Here is a 22005-nt window from a genome sequence, read left to right as displayed (position 1 = left end):
CATGTTGCCACTCATAGGTGGGAATTGAACAATGAGAACACATGGACACAGAAGGGGAACATCACACACTGGGGCCTGTTGTGGGGGCGGGGAGGGGAGGGATGGCATTAAGAGATATACCTAATGTTAAATGACGAGTTAATGGGTGCAGCACACCAACATGGCACATGTATACATATGTAACTAACCTGCACGTTGTACATATGTACCCTAAAACTTAAAGTATAATAATAATAAAAAAGACTTTACTAAATGGAACTGAGAATATCTCGGAAGGTTGTACTCTTATTCTGAAGAATAATTATTTTAAATTACTAAAAGGATATTGCATCTTGAGGTTTTAATAATTTATAGAATTACAGGACATTTTACTCTGTGAAGGATAACATTTTCAAACTAAAAACTGATATGTAACCAAATTTACATTACCTCTCGTAGTGGAATGATTATACTACACTGATTGCCATCTTGGCTAGCAAAGCAGATATAATTTTCTGAGATGCACATTTTCCCATGAGTATTGAAGTGGCTGAATGGTACCCATAAGAAACATTCATGTACTTCTTTCAAACTCTCTCCTTTGGGCAGCCTAAAAAAGGCATTAAATTGCTCACTGTGGGCTCTATTTTCCAGACCTCTGTAGGAAAGAAAAAGTGGGATGAGGCACAAATGAATTCTTAGAAATGAATTCTAAGGTATACATATGCCTATATTGACTAATCTACATACACTGTGAAGCACACAGATTAAACACTAAAAATGCTATATCTTCCAACAAATTCTGAAATAGAAAAAAATACACTGATTCCTTGCAAACTCCTTTTGTTTGTTCTTTTCTTCCAATTTCATTTTATCAGTAGATTAAAATGCACAAAGTTAGAGATCATGTAGGTCTTCAAACTATCTCTAAGGGATGATTTCCTAGAAGACTATTATATTATCATACAGGCATAATATGTGACTATGGTTAAAACCAATCCTGGAAGACAACAATGTTCCTATCTGATTACCAGAACATCAAGCGAGTTACCCAGTTCAAGTAAAATAAAATAATGAAAATTTGTGGCATAAAAATTTAGAGGGAAAGAGTAGTCTATTAAAGACAGTATTAAAAATTAAGTGAAGTAAAATTTTAAATGAATGTTTTAAAAAATCTAAAGTAGAAGTATGATAAAATAATACTGCTTGTACTATGTTGGGCACAGGATAGGTGTCAATAAATACAGAGGGCTTATTAACTGATAGATAAATGTAGCCTTTGTGTAAAAAGCAATTGCTTTAAATAGTATAATTTTTTCTAGGGACACGAAACAATTGCATTAAGCAGCAATGCCATCTGGGATAATAAGTAAATAATGCAAGTTCTAACTCAAATCCAACAAAGCTAAAACGAAATTCATTCTTCCTGCATATACTATTTAAATATGCGGTAGTGCATCATGTCTTTCAAAATACTTCTGATAAACATGAACAGAAAACCACAACCATGTTAATTTTTACCTCAGTTAAATGGTATTTTTTTCAACCTGGGAAAGCTGAAAAAACAAATAAATTGCAATTTGGTGGGTTCACTATTATTTAAATAAAGTCCATTTATGTGAATAGAAAGATGTCCATGATATAAGAGGAGAAAAAAAGCAGATTGTAGAACAATGTGTGATGTCCAGACCTATTTTGCAAATATTTATAAATTCATGCATTAAAAAGCCTAGAAGGATATATGCTAAACTTAACTATCATTACTGTGCTTCTGTATTGTTTAAACTATAAAAGTAATACATATTTGTAAAAACAATAAGCAGAGCAATAAAGATATTCCATTTTATAAGAAAGCCATTTGGAGACTAAGTCCCAATAAATTACTGTTCTTTTTAACTTACTAGAAAAAAAGATGTAGATATATACGATTTTCAATGGGCTCTCCTAAGAATGCACACAGACAAAAATGGATTTATTATATCTTAATTAAATACAGATTTGTTGATGAATAACTCATTGATAGCCTTTTAGACTATATTTTAAGGGAAATAAAATGGCAAAACAGTTTATGTTTATGGTTGCCAATCAAGGAATGAAATACAAAAACAAATGCCCACCTATAATATAATACAAACAGGATTCTTAATCCTTATAGAATTCTATTTATAAATCATGCATACGGAGACCTAGTTTTGGTACTGAACTGTAAAAAATTTACCTTGCTGATCTAATTTCCAGAAAAGCATGGAGGCTCACAAACAAATCCTTATGTATATGAATGTTAGGAATAGTTTAGGAACAGGTAAGAGGAACAACTGTACCCAATGAGGGCTGTGTAGTGATCATACAACCTTCTAGGTCACTTGTTCTGGTCTATCCATAGGACTTCGGCTTAGGTTCCTCTTATACTTTCCCATATAGTCTATACCGTCATCCTCCTTGACAGAAGCTGCTTTCACTAGCTATTTCTGGATCATCTCCTCTCCTTTTCCCCTTTGGCATGCTCATTTTAGTCAACTGTTCAGAATGTTCAGCAGGATAAAAGATATCTGGTCAGTTTCAACAAACCAGATATAATGGCAAACAGCTATCAGACACATACTTCTGAAGGAGGCACTAATAATGATTAATATTTGCCTCATATTTTATATTTTACAAAGTGCTTTCACACATATCATGCCCATTCCTCATAAGTGCCCTCTGAGGTAGAAATGACAGATGAGGAAACTGAGGTCCTGAGAGATATGACCTGTCTAAGGGTTGTTCTACTTTCATTCTAAAGTCCATGCTCCACTGACTCCACGAACTTGCCTCTTCATTAAAAAATGTTTTCTATAAGTTATTTTAAAAAATAAACAATACGTTTAACCATTTCAGACCCAAACTGTCTAGACTATTCATAGAGAAATTTAGAGTTAGACTAACCACACATAAAAATCTCTGCATTTCCAAAAGCATTCCAGGGCAAGTCCTAACTGAATCTCAAGAAATAATTTTCAAATCTAACTTCTATTATTTCTTACAATTAAATTTCCTGGAGAGAAGGGTACTATTTATGTAATGCATATGAATAAACTCACAAAACACACACACACCCACAATCAACTCCAAAAAAACCCCTATCATATAATAAAGAAGAGTTAACTTTTAATGGTAAGCAATACTATCATTCTTATGGTCAAACAATACTTTGAAAAGTAAAAATTAAGCTTTGAATACCTTTTGGTGATCTGTAGAGGATTATAAAGGACTGGGTCATTATCAAATGTTTCCTTATCAAAAAGTCTTCTAATGGCATAGTTTGCCAGCTGTTCCATAAGAAGGTACGTTTGGTTAATGTGCAAAAACATTGAAAAGTAGTGATTCTCTCCTTGGGAACACACGTGAATACTCTCTGTCAGTATGACATTTGAAGTCTTTTCAAGTTTCGAGACTTCATCCCAGGAGATAATGAGTTTTACTGCAAATAAGAGGTATAAGCAGGTATGATTAAATTCTCATAGTGATTATGTTTATTAATCAGGTCTTCTGAAACAATAATCCCTTGAAAAATACTATAAACAGCTAAAATAGTTTAGAGTTCAAGATTAGTTAAAAATCTGAAGCATCAACATGAACGTGCAATAATTGGTGATTCCAGGAAGAGATCTAATTTTAAATAATTTCTTTTGAGATAAGAGTCTCGCTCTGTTGCTCAGACTGGAGTGAGGTGACGTGATCATGGCTCATTACAGCCTTGACCTCCCAGGCTCAAGTGATCCTCACATCCCAAGTAGTCCCCCCAAGTAGCTGGGACTACAGGCATGTGACACCATGCCCAGCTAATTTAATTTTTTTTTTTGTAGAGACAGGGTCTCACTATATTGCTCAGGTTCATCTTGAAATCCTGGGCTCAAGTGATCCTCCTGCCTTGGCCTCCCAAAGTGCTAGGATTATAGGTGTGAGCCACTGTGCCCAATTTAATTTTAGATAATTTTTTAAAAAAATGATTCTGATTTCATATTTAAATCTATTTCTTTATATAATTACATAATTATATAACTACCAATGTAAAAACTGTTTTTATGTATGCTATAAATAGCACTGTTTGATTCTTCTTTGTGGCTACAAAGTCAGATGTGGGCCATTAGGTACTATGGCCACTATATTCAAATTGTATGTTTAAAATAGATTAAAACACAGACTAAAGCATGTAGGTAGTTCATAACAAGGAATTGAAAGCAGTCATATGCCAGATCATCATCATCATTTAATACTGACTCAATTCCCACGATATGCAAGGCATTCTATATACACTTCTAATGGTTTTATGTTAAGCAACCAGTCTTAAAAGAGTTCTTTCCATAGATGAAATAAACTTTTTATTGTACAGTTTAATTACCTTTAATATCAATCCTATTATTTTATTTACAACCTAACATCATTAGAGTTGATAGGTGAGACAGTAAATTCAAGGCCATAGTAAGCAATAGAAACCACTTACTTTCTGATCCCAACAAAAAAGAATAGAAGCTCAGAAAGTTGGTGCTAAGATAAAGCCAACCCTGACAAGGAACCCGTCCTTTCCAATAACTGCATGAATAATAGGTCACTAACTTCTCCTTCTCTGGTAAACCAAAACATTTTTCAAATTTCAAAAGGGCTTCTCGAAATTTCTCAGGATCATCTTCTTTTGCAAAACAATGTTTTCCCTCTTCAGCAATTAATCCCTAAAGGAGACAAAATATTTTCTGAAAATTCATCATCACCTACCAACAAAAATATATTTCATACTTTCAAACAGTTGATTGAATTCAATTGTACAGTCAGCCCTCCATATCCATGGGTTCCTCATCCATGGATTCAACCAACCAGGGATTGAAAATGTATGGGAAAAAAATTCTACAAAGTTCCAAAAAGCAAAACTTGAATTTGCCATGCACCGAGGACTACGCAGAGTCCACTCAAATGAAGTGATGCACAGGCATTGTATTAGGAATGAGTAGTCTAGAGATGACTTTAGGTATATAGGCAGATGTGAATAGGTTATATGTAAATACTATGCCATTTTATATTAGGAGACTTGAGCATCTGTGAATTTTGGTATCTACAGTGGCGACCAGAACCAATCCCCATAGATACCTAGGGACGACTGTATATATCTATACAGGTACATATATCATATGTGTGTACATAGATAATTCTCTTAGGACAGAGGTAAGCAGATTTTCTTCAGTTTTGTGCTTAGGTTCTTTTCTGAATGCCTCATAAGGAACTACAAGTGCTAAATATATTTTTTTGAATGAACAAATGGTTTATTCAATTCAAAACTCAAGAGATATTGAAATAAAAATGCCCCTAAGAGCACTCACGAGGGCACCAAAGACAAACATTTAATGAAAGGGGAAAAAAGTAAATCCAGCTCATGAGAAAATAGATGCAATTCTGAAAACAATATGTCAGTAATTGGTACCTAAAGAAGAACCAGTATGTTTTAAGAGAATATTTCAATATCTATCAATCTCCCCCTGTGCTAAAGACTTTACAGTTTTCTTTAGCACACTGATTCTGAAATTCATGTTTGTTTCTACCAATCCTGAAAGGTGCCAGTGAAACAATGACCTTCCATGCAAACTTTGATCCTCATACACGAGAGTCAAAGATTTTGGCACTCTATCTACAAGATATATCCGTGTCACTTACTCTTATTTTTCCTTGTACAAAATTAGTAATATCTTCATTTGAATCAAATACAGATAAGGTCTTCATAATATTTTGTTCCAACCAATCCCAATGCTTGGTTATTTCTTCTCTGTTGGCTCCTGATTAACAATACAAGAAAATAAAACACTCAAGGAAAACTCCACAACAAAATTGCTCTTGTTATTTAAAAGCATAGTTTAAAAAGAAATAACATTTTCACTTTAAAAAATGACGGTCATAAAGGAGTAAAATATTTACATGTATTCTCTACTTTATCCCTCTATGTGGGCATGAACAGTATTTCTCATAAATAGAAAGAATAAAACATTTAATGAAAGGGGAGTAAAGGAAATCCAGCTCATGAGAAAATATATAAAATTCTGAAAACAAGATGCTAGTAACTGGTGCCTAAAGAATAACCAGTATCTTTTAAGAAATTATGTAGAGTACCAGAAATACATAATGCATAATTCAATCCTTGGTCTCCAAATAATGCAGGTAGTACTGTGTCTATAATATGTGTGGCTGAAAACAGCATGTATGTGACAATCCTATGCATGCTAAGTAAATGTGGATTTCAACTGTGGCCACTCTACTTATTTCAGAAGCCGTGAAATCTTTGCTCAGAGCAACCCCATTCATCAAAAGACCTAGTAAACTTACAGAAATTTCATACAGGAGGTTAGAAATTCTGTAGCAAGGTTAAATCCATGTGACCCGCTGAATCAGCGTTAGGAGGTTTGCTGAGGGTGAGATTAAACATTATTAGCCCTAGTCGCTTTGGCTTGAAGAATATTTCAGTATCTATCAATCTCCTCCTATCACCCACATACCATTAAAGTCTTCTCAGTACTATGGATTATATAAATATTCAAAAGAAATATGCTGACTTTTTAGTATATTTTATAATATATGGAGACTGGCATATTAAAAAATTTGTTGACATTGCAAATGGCCTATTTCCTACAATTCAATCAGAATTTTATTCATGTTACTAAGTCACCATGCCAAGAGTAATAACTGTCTTTAATGGACCACAAATAAAAGCCATGGGGGAAATGTTAAGGCCTTAAGTTTGATTCTTTTGGTATAAGGAAGCTTCATCAGTAGGTAACTCCACTATTTCTGCATCAGGTTAATTTGGGGGAAATAAGTTATACAATCATCTGTTTTTAAGTAGAAAGGCCTTTTTTTTTTAAAAAAAAAATAATTTTTACTAATCAGATTTAGAGTTGAGATTACAGAATTCTTGTGATATCAGCAGGCATAATGTCAACCTCATTTAGGTTAAATGACATTCAATTTAAGAGAGCCAGGAGGAAAGACTCACTGGCAACACTAAAAGAAATTTAGGGGGAAATATAAAAAAAAAGCCCCACATCCTAAAAAATTAATTGTATGCTATATGTTCACACATATGAATGTTCCAGAAACTCATGTGGTTTTGTTCTTTTTAAAAAAGTATAATATATCTACTTTAGAAGAGAGGGGGATAAGAAGAAAGGCAGTTTTTCAATATCAAAAAGTCTAGAAATCTGGGATTCTAATTTAGATCAACATTATAACGGCATCATAAAAGGAAGTAAGAAACTGTCAATGCAGCTTTTTAAAAATTTATTTTGACTTGCTTTATTAGAAAGAATTATCCTAATTCCTTTTCTACCCATAATATATATGTCGAAGCATCTGAACCACCCTGGCATGAATGAATATGTAACATTAACTGTAAGACATTCCTTCATATTTCAAGGATATGATGCTTTTTCTGAGAAGGTGGGAGTGAATAAAAAAGGTTTAATTTTCCAGGCTTATACTTCCTTAGGAGTCATTATGTTTTGGGTTCACAGATAACTTCAGATTCTTCTCATTTGAGTTATTAGTAATGAAACAATTTATTTCATGGAGAAGTTCCCATCTTCCCAGCAGTTGGATAAAGCAGAAGTTGACGAAAGGAGTTACATAGCAGTAGCACTGACCAAAATCTGTGCAGAATCAGCCCTGCTAGACCACATGCTTCAGGTCCCTCACACCAATGGATTTAAAAAAAAAATCTTAATAACCCATATCCTTTAAAAATAAACAGAGGTCTTGCTATTCTCTCAAAGTAAAGTTGCACATTTAATTTGTTTTTAAATCTCAAAGCAAGTACAGAGTATAAATAAATATGAATACTCAACTTAGTAGTACCCTTATTTAATTTGAATTATGTTTTAAAAATCATACTCACCACATGCAATTGACAAGTAAACTTGAGAATCTGGTGTCTGGTGTAGGATGCGAAATGGAGCTACTTTAGCAGTAGAGTCTAAGACTGAATCAAGAGTCCCAACCAGAAGCCCTGTTATAATAGAAAGATTGTTGAAATAAGGGCTTTACAAGAGATAAATCAAATCTGTATCACTTCATATAACAAACTAATAAATTTATTTTAAAACTTTTCTAGCCCAAAGAGTCCTTACAGAGATTTTTCTTAAAGAAAAAATATATTTGGGATAAAGAAAGATTACAGTATGCCAATGTGAGTAGTATCTGAGAAAACTATCTTTCAATAAAAAAATTAAGTCAGCTTCAATTGTCCAAATCTCAAAATGTATCTGCAGCACTTATGTATCTCGTTCATAAGGTTGTATGTATATTAGATAAGAATGTAGAATCTAGTACTATAGACTAACTGGGTTTAAATTCTGGCTCTGTCACTTGCTTGTGTCAACTTTAGCAAGTTAAAGTACTTACCCTTTCTGCATCCTCATTTGTAAAATAAGGTTAAAACAGATCCTACTACAAAGGGCTGTTGTAAAGATTAAATGAGTTGTTACATTTAACCCACTTAGAGCAATGCTTAGCACACAGTAAAACACCCAATATTAGTTAATACTATTATTATTTAAGAAAATCTTAGATATTTAAACAAGATAAAACCTTGATTAAATAAAATGCTTCTGTACAGGGATTTTCTTTTCAACAATTCTTAATTCCTCAATTAGGAATTCAAGGCTCTTGATCAATTAGTTCCAGTTTAATAATCTAATTATATTTCCTACTATTTCCTAGAACAAAGTTCACTGTTTGCTTAAACAACCAGCTAATTTCTCCCACAGGGTCTTTGCTAAGCAATTATCATTTTACCTAGAAATGCTAATGAAAAAAAAAGAAATCCTAATGAAAGTCTTCTAGCCCAGTCCAGCTAATCTGAATTCTACATTTTCTTCAAGACCCACTTCCCCTATGAAATCCTCACTGGCTATCCCAAGCAATAATACTTTCCCTTTTCTCTGACTATTCTTAGGACTTAGAGTCTATACAGGTTGAGTATCCCTTATATGAAATGCTTGGGACCAGAAGTGCTTCAGATTTCAGATTTTTTCAGGTTTTGGATTAAGTGCATACACATACTGAGATATCTTGGGGATGGGACCCAGGTCTGAACATGAAACTTATTTGTTTCATATATATCTTATACATATAGCCCGAAGATAATTTTATACAATATTTTAAATAATTTTATGCATGAGTTTTGACTGCAACCTGTCACATGAGGTCAGGTGTGGAAATTTTCCATTTGCGGCATCATGTCAGCAATCAATGTTTCGGATTTTTGGAACATTTCAGATTTTTCATTTTTAGATTAGTGATGTTCAACCTGTACTACACAACCTAGCATATATTAGGCTGGTTATTACAACCACTTTCTAAGAGCTTCATGTATATAATTTTTGTCTCTTTATCTAGATTATTTGTCCTCTGAGGACAATAACCATGTCTTCTATCTCTGTGTTTATATCCATAACTTTCAACATATTGCTGCACAATAAGGATATAGTTTGTTAATTTAACTATATCAATGGGATGGCTGAAATATATAAATTTACCTTCCTTTTCTGGAAGCTCTGATTGGTTGAGTGTTGGTTTTGCTTTATGAGGCATTTCCCTTTAATTTAGAATACAGATTTTTAAGAAAAATTTAAATCAATTATAAACCAGGCTTTTGGCTCTCTTCCTATTTTGACCCACTTAAAAAGAATTAAGATTTTAAGCAAGGTTTAAATGAGAATATAGATAGGGTGGCAGATGCTCACATCTGCCTCACATCACTTCCTATCACATTAGGAAGTTATATACATGGAAGGAGGTAAATTAGAAGAGTAGGAGATAAGACAAAGACATAAAGAGAAATTTGGCTTAGCTGAAAGGAAAGGGTAGGAGAGTAGATACAGGAATTGATAAAAAGTAAAAACAGGAGTCACAAATGCAGCATAGTATCAATTAGCAATTTTCTGAGGATTTTGATAGGGCAAAGTTCCAGAAAGAAGATTTTGGCAATGGCAGTATGTGCAGATTATAGAGGTAAGAAGTTATCTGATATGAAAAAAAAGTTTGAGTATGAATTGAAGTTTTTAAAAAATGGAAATGAAAAAACTGATAAATACTACGAAAGAGAAAGTATTGGGGAAAAGACAATGGGAATGAGGATGAGGGAAGCAGAAAATAATTATACTTCAACTAATGAGGAGGGAATTACTGATGGGTTTGGGGATAAAAGGAAAAATAATTCTATCACTTTTAGCATTGAAATAGTGACTATGAGAAATTGGAGATTTGGTAAAGTAAAAAGAAAGAAAAGTAGGAGCCAAAATATGCAGATAGTGTCTTCAGAACGATGTGATTAAAATTACTGAGGAAATGGAGAAGAGGAGAATGTTTTCAATTTGAAGATAGGAATGTGAAAATACTCAAAAAAGGGATAAAAGAGTAGTCGCAAAAGACAACCAAAAGAGCTATCACTACGTTGAAAAACAGAATTAAGTACATAAATGTGTGTGTATATAAATAAACATAACTTGTCAAATTTGTCAAAATAAAGGAATTATAATTTCAAATGAAGGCACTTTATTGAATACAGGATAGCTTTAGCAGATAACAGATAAAGATAAAAGATAACTATCTTTTTGAAGATACTGTTTAAAGATTAACGGTGGCTATGTGGATGTGAGAGGAGTAGTCAAAATCACTGGCAAGAAAGGTCACTTTTTGGCAGCAGAAATGTTCACAAGATTATAAGCGCCTTGTACTATGTAGAAAGAAAATTGCTCAGTTTTGTTAAGTGTGAAATCAGGCAGTTACTATAAAACTACGCAACAAATAATTTGGAAGCTAGTGATAGACTACATTTGTAGTCACTTGGGGAACTCTCCCAGCTCATTAAGCTGTAATCATCATCAAGTCCCTGCAAGTCATTCAGAAATTAATATGTACCAGTTTCTGGGTTCTAAATACTCCCTCCTGGAGTATTTTAAAGTAAATTCTAGACATGGTATCATTTCATCCATGAATAATCCAGTATCTTTTAGTTTATTTTAAAAGGTCCTCAGAGGCTGGGCTTGGTGACTCATGCCTGTAATCCCAGCACTTTGGGAGGCCGAGGCAGGTGAATCACCTGAGGTCAGGAGTTTGAGACCAGCCTGACCAATATGGTGAAGCCCTGTCTCTATTAAAAATACAAAAATTAGCTGGGCATGGTGGCAGGTGCCTGTAATCTCAGCTACTCAGAAGGCTGAGGTAGGAGAGTCTCTCGAACTCGGGAGGCGGAGGTTGCACCACTCGGAGTGAGCCGAGATTGCGCCACTGCACTCCCGCCTGGGCAACAGAGTGAGACTCATCTCAAAAATAAATAAATAAATAAATAAATAAATAAATAAATAAATAAACAAACAAACAAACAAAAATAAAAGGTCTTCATTTGAATCTAACCTGTGGCCAATATTGAGCACACTGATCTATGGTATTAATTGCCCCTTCCAATATTTAGACACCTGCAAATTTTATAAACATTTCTTTTTTTGTATTAGGTCAATGGTAATGATGAACAGGTAGGGCAGTGGGCTGAGTGCTAGAGGAAAGACCAGTAAAACAGCCACAGCTTGAAAATGGTACTCATTATCGATGTGCTAGTTTAGTACACAAACTAAAGTGTCCTTTAGTTTGACAAGTGGCTCTTTCTGTTTGTAAACTGGATGGAGGGCACTGTGTAAGTGAATACTGCTCTAACTGCAGAAGAGCCATGTAATGAACTTCCTAATTACAAACAAGATTTATTTCCATTCTAAGTAAAATGTTCAATTATAATTTTTTCCATGGTAATGATACAGTGGATTCTGTATCTTGTCATAAGTTGTCATGCTTACAAAGTCAAACAAGTACACCTTTACTGAACTTAGCTTCATTATATGTTAACAAACAAACTAATTAGTAAACTGCCAATACACTTAGCAGGAAATATATTCAAATAAGAGAAGGTAGTGTGCTCAATAAAGTTTGTGGATTTCCCTGATTCTATTACTTTGCTAACCAGATCTATGTCCTTAAAATGACACTATGAATGCTTATTTTGGAATAATTCAATAGCCACAGTTGGCATTTTGAAAGCTGCCAACTTTATATTAACAGCTTTGGAAAACAGTTAATAAAAATAATTCTTCTTTGGTCCTGTTTTCCCTTTCCCTGCTTTCTTTTAAAGGCACTTACTTAAAAACTGAATATATATATATATATATATATACACACACACACACACACACCCATTTCCTTCCCTAACTGAAATCTTTTCTTCATTAAAGGATTTAGAATTTTTTAGGGAAGCAATTGATATAACAAACAACAAATTACAATGTCTTGTGGGAAAAAAAGAATAGATGAATTATTAATCAAACCCAGCTACATTTCTAAAGATAGAGACACAGGAAAATATGAGAATTGGTACTATATTTACAGCCACTTCTTACTCTTCAAGACCTATACACCAATGCACAAAAAGAGTAGCCCTCAGAAAAGCAAAGAAATTGCAACACCTGAATTTCTAGGTACAAAGCAGAAAGCAAGTATAATAGCAAATGAATAAACTGGTATACAGTGTAGTACTTTTAAACATTATTTAGAAGAACTAAACCAGGTCCATCATTTTGGTTAGTTTAAAACAAGAGAGCAACTAATGTTATAATAATAATCAGAAAATGTGATTACACCTTGTTTTATTTATTTATTTTGAGACAAGGTCTCACTCTGTCGCCCTGCCTGGAGTGTAGTGACGCAATCGCAGCTCGCTGGAGCCTCCACATCCCTGGCTCAAACGATCTCCCACCCACCCCAGACTTCCCTGTAGCTGGGACTACAGGCGCATACCACCACGTCCTGCTAATTTTGTTTATTTTTTGTAGACACAAGGTCTTACTATGTGGCCGAGGCTGGTCTCCAACTCCTGGGCTCAAGTAATTCTCCTGCCTTGGCCTCCCAAAGTGCTGAGATTACAGGCATGGGTCACCGTGCCCAGCCCTATACCTTATTTTAAAACTTCACTTCTTTATAGTGTAGTAAGGGAGGGGAAAAAAGGGGCATATCACAAGGTGTATTCCTCTCCCTCCCTGGAACATTTTATTCTCTGAAATCAAGTAAAAAATTACCTTTAAAGATCTCTTTGCATAAGAAAGGGTAGCCTTATAGGAGATTTTGAGAAATAAAGCATGGCCAATGTCATGACTTTTCAGTCTTGTTTTTTTTTTTTTTTTCTTTCTTCTTTTTTTCCATTAGAATGAAATCTACTTGACAGGAAATATTAGTTTTCTACTTAGCAATGCAGTCAATAATCTTTCCACTGCTACCAAAAAAAGGGGGGGGGGGTAACACTAATCATCCTTCATTTTCAAAACCTCCTACAAGGTTGTCCTTTCTCATTCAGAGATGTTTAAAGGTAATTTTTTACTTGATTTCACAGGGACCAAGATGTTCCAGGGAGGGGAGCACACAGTGTGATCTGCTCTCTCTAGGGGTTGCCTTTTGTGATTTTGTTTTTAATAAGCCAAAATGTTAATTTATTTGGCTTATGAGTTGAAACACTTCTAGTGGATATCTGATAGATTACTGACTATTTGCCTAATTTTATCTTACTTAATTGTTCTGGCTCATAGCAGGATAGAATATCTTGTGGAAATTTTTGTTATACATAGGTTGTTTTATGTCCACTGAAAGAACAGTGGACACAAAAAACAAAGGTTTAATTCTTAGGTCCCTTTAATTCTCTATCTCAGGTTTTCCTCTGGTATAGATTAAGACATTGCTCTTTAATAACCTTTTTCTAGTTGCTAAGTGCATTATATATTGAGTCTCATATTTTCAACTCCACTTAAATGAATCTAGAATATTTGCTGTGTCCCCAACAACTGTTATCTTTTGCTTTTGCACTATCACATTATTCCTCCTACTTAGAACGTCCCCCCCTCCCCCCGCCACTTCTACCAAACCACCTCTCAGATATTGTTAGTGCTCATAGATGGATGATTTAATTTGAAAACACCCCAAACTGGTTTTTGGCAAGATGCTTCACAGATGCCACACTGGAACTTTGCCACCAGTACACCACCTATTATTAATCACTGCTTTTAGGAAATATTTGTATCTTTAACAGGGCTTCGGATAAGCATACTTTACAAGACAGCTGGCCTTGGAAAATTGCTTTGAGGGTTTCCCTGCATTATGGAGATTTCTAAGCCAACAGAACAAGGCTGCTATTATTATTGACTACACTAGCAATTGTATTGGTTTGCTTACTTATTTATCAACTGTCTGACCCATCACATTATAAACTCCGTAAGGGTTGGAACTATTTCTGTCTTTTTTTTTTTTTTTTTTTTGAGACGGAGTCTCACTCTTGTTACCCAGGCTGGAGTGAGGTGGCGTGATCTCGGCTCACTGCAACCTCCGCCTCGTGGGTTCCAGTGGTTCTCCTGCCTCAGCCTCCCAAGTAGCTGGGATTACAGGTGCGTGCCACCATGCCCAGCTAATTTTTGTATTTTTTGTAGAGATGGGGTTTCACCATGTTGACCAGGCTGGTCTCAAACTCCTCACCTCAGGTGATCCACCTGCCTCGGCCTCCCAAAGCACTGGGATTATGGGCGTGAGCCACTGTGCCCGGCCAGAACTATTCCTGTCTTATTCACCATTGTATACTCAACACCCAGGACAAGGGCCAGCTACCACCCTATTTCTCTGTTTCCCTCACAGAAAAACTCCTAGAAAAAATTATATGTATTCACTCTGTTCCCAAATATTTGCTTGGCTCATATACTCTAGTACCACAAGTCTCTGTTCACAGCTCACCCTAAGAGGCCTTCCCAGACCAGTTTCTCTAATATATCAATCCCCTCTCCTCTCTATCATGATACCTTACTTTATTTTTCTTCATATTGCTTATCAGCACCAGTCATATCATATACTATTTGTTTATTTGCCTCCCCCAACTACGGTATTAGCTCCATGAGAGTAGGGACTTTGTTTTTTTTTCATTGCTTTATCTCCAGCACTTAAAACAGTGCTTGGTTTTTAAAAGGCACTCAGTAAATATCTGTTGAATTAAAGTATTGTATGCCATCACATTTAGGATTTAATCTTACCTTTTGTGCTTACAAAGCAGTAGCAAAAGGTGGAAAACTGGGCAAATGTTCTAACATAAAGGCAATATAAAATCTGTCATAGCTGTACAGCAATGTGGCAAACATTATAATGCCTTTTACTTTTTAAATTATTTTTTATCTCACTATATTGCCTAGGCTGGCCTCGAACTCCTGGGCTCAAGCAATCCTCCCGCCCCAGCCTCCTAAGTAGCTGGGACTACAGGTGTGCACCACCACACCTGACTGCTTTTTATTTTTAGCTTACCTTGTAGCCATAAGCCTTCCACAAATGTTCACAAACAGCATGAGTTTTCACCAGTTGAATAATTATTTCTTTTTTAAGTATTGTTTTGAAAAATACTACTAAGGTAACCAATGTTATATGCACTCTTTATCACCACTCAGCAAGACAAGTGATGCTGATATCTGTGGAAGCACTGTTTGAGAACTTCTAGGTTTTGGGCGATGACAGATCAAAAGGAAATGATGTCATGATAAGTTATTCTAATTCTTGTACATTATTCTGATTATAAACCATAAATGCATAATCACTATCATGCCCAAATTCTTCAATTAGTAACTATCGGTGTTTTGTTTTTGTAGTGATATCATTGCATAGCAGATATAATCTACGTTACCACTCCAAATCAATTTCTATATACAACATGGGGAAAGTAATTACCAGGGAAAATGGCATAAATATATAACCCCCTTTGGTCTTCAGGCCCAGAAAATGGCATTTTAACGTCTTTCTCTGTCATTAATAGATAAATGTCAAGTATTTGCATAGTTGCTCACAAGTTTCAAAACTAATTTGACCCACATAAAAAATGTTGTGAGGTAGGAAAGACAAGTTTTATCCCCATTTTACAGATGAGGAAACTAAGCCTTTATAAAATAATTATAGCTGAATAGAGACATAAAACTATCAAAAAATCAAGGAAGATAAAAGAAGCAGGGTTAATGGGGCAAGTGGAATCACTGAACTTGGTGTTATATTCATATATTTGTGGATGTTGGCTTGTAGTTGGTTTACTTATTTATTATTATTATTGTTATTATTATTATTATTATTACTAGAGATGGAGTCTCCCTGTGTCACCCAGGCTGGAGTACAACAGCACGATCTCAGCTCACTGCAGCCTCCACCTCCTGGGTTCAAGTGATTCTCCTGCCTTAGCCTCATCAGTAGCTGGGACTACAGGCACCCGCCACCAAGCCCGGCTAATTTTTGTATTTTTAGTAGAGACGGGGTTTCAACATGTTGGCCAGGGTGGTCTCAAACTCCTGACCTCAAATGATCCGCCTGCCTTGGCCTCCCAAAGTACTGGGATTACAGGAGTGAGCCACTGTGCCCAGCCTGGTTTATTTATTTTTTATTTTTTTAAAATCCCATAGGGCAATACCTAGGGAGGGCAAATCACACTGTATTCCTCTCCCTCCCTGGAACATTTTGTTCTCTGAAATCAAGTAAAAAATTACCTTTAAAGATCTCTTTGAATAAGAAAGGGCAGCCTTGTAGGAGATTTTGAGAAACAAAGGATGGTCAATGTCATGACTTTTCAGTCTTGTTTTTTTTTTTTTTTTCATTCGAATTAAATCTACTTGAGAGCAAATATTAGTTTTCTACTTAGGTATGCAGTCAATAATCTTTCCACTATTCCAAAAAAAAAAAAAAAAGGTGGGGGGTAATGTTGATCATTCTTCATTACTCAAAACCTCCTACAAAGTTGCTTTTTCTCATTCAGAGATCTTTAAAAGTAATCTTTAACTTGATTTCACAGGGACCAAGATGTTCCAGAGAGGGATGGGAGCACAAAGCGTGATCTGCCCTCTCTAGGGGTTGCCCCATGGGATTTTCTTTTTAATAAGCCAAAATGTTAACTTATTAATTTTGTGTGTGTGTGTGTGTGTGTGTGTGTGTGTGTGTATGGGGGGGGTAGATCTTTCCTTACCTTAAATGAAATGTCATGCTTGCCACTTGGGCACCCTCATCTCAGTAGACAGGTACTTAGAAGGCCAAAATATTTTATCAGATACGTCCTTTGTAAGCATGAAATGCAGGGATATTTTGCTAATAACTATCTAAGGCGAACATTTTCAGAGTTGGACTCCTTGAGTCTGGGGTGAGGAAATAGGGGAAAGAAGATTTATATTTTCAAGAGATGGGTCACTAAGAGGTTTTAAAAAGGCTACCTTATTGTTTATTATGTATGTGTTTATGACAAATTGTTTACACAGTGATTTGCTCAGTCTATATAAATATCATAAAATGAAAAGCTTATTTCAAATATTATCATATTCTGGCTTTTACAGATAATTTAGTTTCAAAGTAGTGGTACCAAGATGAAAAAGGAAATCAGAAACAGAATGTCTAAAAATTCTCCATTTTAATAAGTTTTACTTCCTAGCTTTGTTCTACACCACACAAAAAAGGTCTACTGAGGGAGCTTATCAATCTAACACCCAAGAACCTGCTTACACTATTCATATATGAAAAATTCAAGAGCAAAATACTCTTTAAAAACTACCTATATGAAGGCTTCCTGATTGGCAGACCTTCCTAAATCCCATATACTAGAGTACTTCGTAGAATGTAGCCCCATAGCTCCATTCATGTAGTAGTTCCCATCTGCCAAGCAAAGCAAATTGATTTGTGCTTAATAAGACAAATATGCATAAATTAGTTTTAACTCTATAAAACCAGGTGCTAAATGTAGGTGCCATAGAAAAGTCATTATTAGCTAGGAGAAGCAAGAGATAACATAAGGGGACTGTAAAATCCAGAAGGGTGAATTATTTCTCTAAATGACGGAAAATCACTTTATCTATAAAACAGCTTATGTATACCAAAAATTTCCACAAGACATTCCATCCTGCTGTGAGCCAGAACAATTAAGTAAGATAAAGTTAGGCAAATGGTCAGTAATCTATCAGATATCCACTAGTAGTGTTTCAACAATTAAAAAGAGGTACCTCAGAATTCTAACTTACAAACTCATCTCTTGTTTTAATAATCCTTGAGTTCTCTGTTGCTGTTATTCCATTATTAGAAAAAACATGGAGTCAACTAACTTTATCAAGTCCACACTTAAGAGTCATTACATTGCTGGTGATTACCACCAATTATCATATGGCAAAGAAATGAAATCTTAAAGTATAACCACTAACGCTTCTAGATGATCATTATCGTTTCTTCATTAAACAAAATGCATAAACTAATCTTTTAAAGGGATAGCACATAACACTGGATTTTAGCAAACAAAGTGAACAGAGGCAAACTTATGCTGGCACACAGTCAAGCTCCTGTGAGAGCTAATCCAAATGTGGATTTGTGGTAAAGCACAACAAAGCTTTTGGCTTCATGATTTTAAGTAAGAATACAGTAATTGAGCAGCCAGGAAAATCAGCACACACTTATGCTCTGGACCCAAAAGAACCAAATGAACCTTAAAAGCACCTCTTTGTTCCTTTCTTATCCATTTTGTTTAATTTACATGGAATTACAGTGGTAGCTCTCACGTGGTAATTTCAAGCATCTTGTCAATACCACAGATAAAATAATCATGAAGAGATATAAACTGACCACTTAAATGAATGTGGATATCACTAGTCACAACATATATATGCAGTAGAAATCTTAGTTTATTTCTTCAGACAAATTTCTCTTATTCTAGACTATGGGGACTAGTAAATGGAGTGGGCAGGATAGAGGTAAACTAGTGCAGTTGGTCCATGCTTTAAGAAGAAAGCATGTCAGGCTGGGTGAGGTGGCTCATTCCTTTAATCCCAATCCCAGTCCTTGGGAGACCAAGGTGGGAGGATCCTAAGGCCAGGAGTTCAAGACCATGCCTGGGCAACACAGCCTGTCTCTTAAAAAAAAAAAAAAAAATGAAATTAGCCAGGCTTAGTGGCTTGTACCTGAAGTCCTAGCTACTCCAGAGGCTGAGGTGGGAAGATCACTTGAGCCCAGGAGTTCCAGGCTGCTGTGAGCTATAATCACATCACTATCACTGCCCTCCAGCCTGGGCGACAGAGTGAGAGACCCCGTCTCAAAAAAAAAAAAAAAAAAAAAAAAAAAGGAAATTTGCAACAAGTTAAAAAACCATGTAATACTACATTACAGTGATTATATTTTCAAGAATTTGATTTACCTACTTAAAGGAACACAGTTTTAGTATGAGGAACCAAAATAAATTATGAGACTATTCCTGAGGCTGTAACACAGGGCTATAAAATCTATTTTAATTTTTTTTTCTTTTTGAGACAGAGTCTCCCTCTGTTGCCCAGGCTGGAGTGCAGTGGCCCTATTATGGCTCACTGTAGCCTTGACCTCCCAGGCTCAAGCCATCCTCCCATTTCAGCCTCTCAAGTAGCTGGGGCCACATGGCTGGCTAATTTTAGTATTTTTTGTAGAGATGGGGTTTCGCCATGTTGTCCAGGCTGGTCTTGAACTCCTGGTCTCAAGCAATCCACCTGCCTCGGCCTCCCAAAGTGCTGGAATTACAGGCATAAACCATCGTGCCTGGCCAGAAATCTATTTTAAATATATCCTGAACTATTCTCAATGGACTCAAGTGGATAATTTATGTCACTGGGTAATTATGAACATCGATTCTAAAATGTTGATCTGGAAAATATCTGTATCTATTAAATGGAAAGACTCTTCTGCAAAATAGTATTTGTAATTTTTAAAAATTAGAAAATGACAAAATGTCACATTTAACAGGGCAATTTTTGTTGTCATATTTTCAAGAGGGCCTTTTTAGAAGCTGGATAAGATTAATAGGTCTAGCAAAATTTTTTAAAAATGTCCTGTAGAACCTCAGAATTCTTTGCACCCTGGGAGTGGCTTGGAAACGAAATAACAGCATATGTTTATCACCATCTTAACGACATACATTGATTTGGTGCTATTATCTTTCGTTTTATGCTCTCAACTCTGTGAGGCAGGCACCATTTTCCAAGAGAGAAAAAGCAAGGTCATCTCCTCCATGAATTATAACTTGCCTAGTTTACCAGTTGGTCTTCTTTTTCCCTTAGCCCTTCCCACCCTTTTTATCCAGATTATAAGCACTACAAAGCCAAGAAACTGAATCTTGTGAACCTTGTGGCACACAGTAGGTGCTTAAAGTTGAGTAAATGAAATAATTCGAGGAATGTCATCCAACAAGTAAGAGTAGGATGGGACTAAAATGCAGGTTTTCGGGACTCTTCCCTCTTTCCATTACATCACGCTGCCTGGTCTACCACTTCAAGGTCACAATACCAAATTAGAGATTGATTAGAAAAAGAGCTCTTGTTTTTCCAACGTCCAAAACTTTAAATGTCCCTACCCAAGATGAGTGGTCTCAAAATAACGTTCTCTGGAAACTTTGGCCAAAAAACAGTTTTTAAGAATTGGGGTCAGGGTGGGTTAGACAGGAAGAGTTAAACTCTTACCGTCTGGCTTACAATCACAGCTTTGAATGAAGGGGCAGCACCAGTCACTCAAGAGATTAATTTATTACGACGTTGTTAATAGCCTTTGAGAGGGGATCCCAAAGATTGAAAACTTGGAGACAAAGTAAAAGATGCTAAATTGGGAGAGATCAGCAATTCTGAGCCTACCCCTCCACCTCTCCTGACTTCAGTTCTCCCTCCTCCCTAATATTTCTTTTGAAGTCTATTTCTCAGGATGTGATTGGGGCGCCTCCCTTTCTCCTCACCATCCCCGCGTACCCACTCCATCCCATCCCCCATACACTTAATCTCCCCAGGGTGCTGATGATCGGTATGGGTTCTGTGAAAAAAGTTAAGTTCACAACTGCGAACTGGCCCCTGTCACCAGCCTAAATGCGACCTGTCTAGGTCTAACACTCATCATCAGCCTCCCTCCCCCCATGGGAAGCGACAAGGTAGGTACCCGTTTCTTCCTTGGCCTCAGAAATAACCGCGCTCCTCCCTTCACCTGTCCCAACCAAAGAGCAACTCGTGGTCCAGTGAGACATTCTCAGGACTTGGAGGTGGTGGCGGAAAGGTGGTGTCGGGAGAAGAACCCCAGTCCCTCCGCCCACGATTTAGGATTGGGAAACTGGTAGCGACGAGAAACTGTTGTCCTCACCACCTTTTAAGTAACAGCGAACACAGCCCAGAGGCAGGTAGGGTGGCCACAGCTTACCTGTGAGCCCCCCTCCGCCTTCCTCCCCGTAGCCCCGACGCCGCTGCAGCACGAAGTAGTCGTTGGACCTTTCCATCAGCCACAGCTTCAGCGCATTTTTCAGAAGCACTTCCTCAGGCTTCAGCCACATCGCGAACTTTGTGCCCCCCGGGAGCAGTGACCTAGATGCCCTCCTCACCTCACCCTCAACCCGTCTCTTCCCCTCTGCTTCTCCTCCCACCAAATCTTCCTCAGGCGACAGCAGCTCAGGTTCAGGTTTTCCACACTTCCCCCAACCCTCCCTTCTCTCCCACGTAGGCAGAGAGATTGCCAATTCCCTCCCACAGCGCTACCGCCAGACTGGGAAATAGTCCCGCTTCTTTACCTCTTGGGAGTTGTAGTTTCCTACGCGCTTTTCTGCGCTCACGCGACTGGAACGTGGGACTACGCTTCCCACAATACACTGGGGTGAAAATGGGTGGGGGTGCTTTCAAAGCGGGTCTCAGCCATCAGTTAAGTGTGTTTTGCCTATCTGAAGTTTAAAGCATTTTTTTTTGGTTCAAATAAGTGAGTCCCAGGTGTAAAGGTGTTGCTTCTTTTTATCGTTTTACAGCCGAAGGCATTAAACTGTAGAAAACAAAGTTTCTGGAATTTTGGAATATCGGTTCATTCCAGGAAGCAGCAGTAGCAACAACTAACATTTAATGAGCTCTCACTATAAACTCAGGCGATCTCACGTAATCCTCACAGCAGTCTTGCGAAGTG

General features: G+C 36.4%; 1 protein-coding gene across 1 annotated transcript in view; it reads right to left on the bottom strand.

The window, feature by feature from the left end:
• The window catches only part of TBC1D8B (TBC1 domain family member 8B), a 53990-nt gene extending 32551 nt beyond the window's left edge, over positions 1–21439 (bottom strand). Inside the window, exons 1-6 of the mRNA XM_058441336.1 lie at positions 21262–21439; positions 7889–7999; positions 5662–5780; positions 4463–4688; positions 3199–3439; positions 430–637 (exon numbers count right to left, since the gene is read on the bottom strand). Of these exons, the coding sequence (XP_058297319.1) occupies positions 430–637; positions 3199–3439; positions 4463–4688; positions 5662–5780; positions 7889–7999; positions 21262–21391 (1035 nt within the window). The 5' untranslated portion in view covers positions 21392–21439. The remainder of the gene's footprint in view (positions 1–429; positions 638–3198; positions 3440–4462; positions 4689–5661; positions 5781–7888; positions 8000–21261) is intronic.
• Positions 21440–22005: the final 566 nt, after the last annotated feature.

Source organism: Hylobates moloch, unplaced genomic scaffold (assembly GCF_009828535.3).
Source record: "Hylobates moloch isolate HMO894 unplaced genomic scaffold, HMol_V3 SCAFFOLD_7, whole genome shotgun sequence".
Taxonomy (NCBI): Eukaryota; Metazoa; Chordata; class Mammalia; order Primates; family Hylobatidae; genus Hylobates; species Hylobates moloch.
Note: the sequence above shows the minus strand (reverse complement) of the source record. Positions and strands in the feature narration are given on the sequence as shown.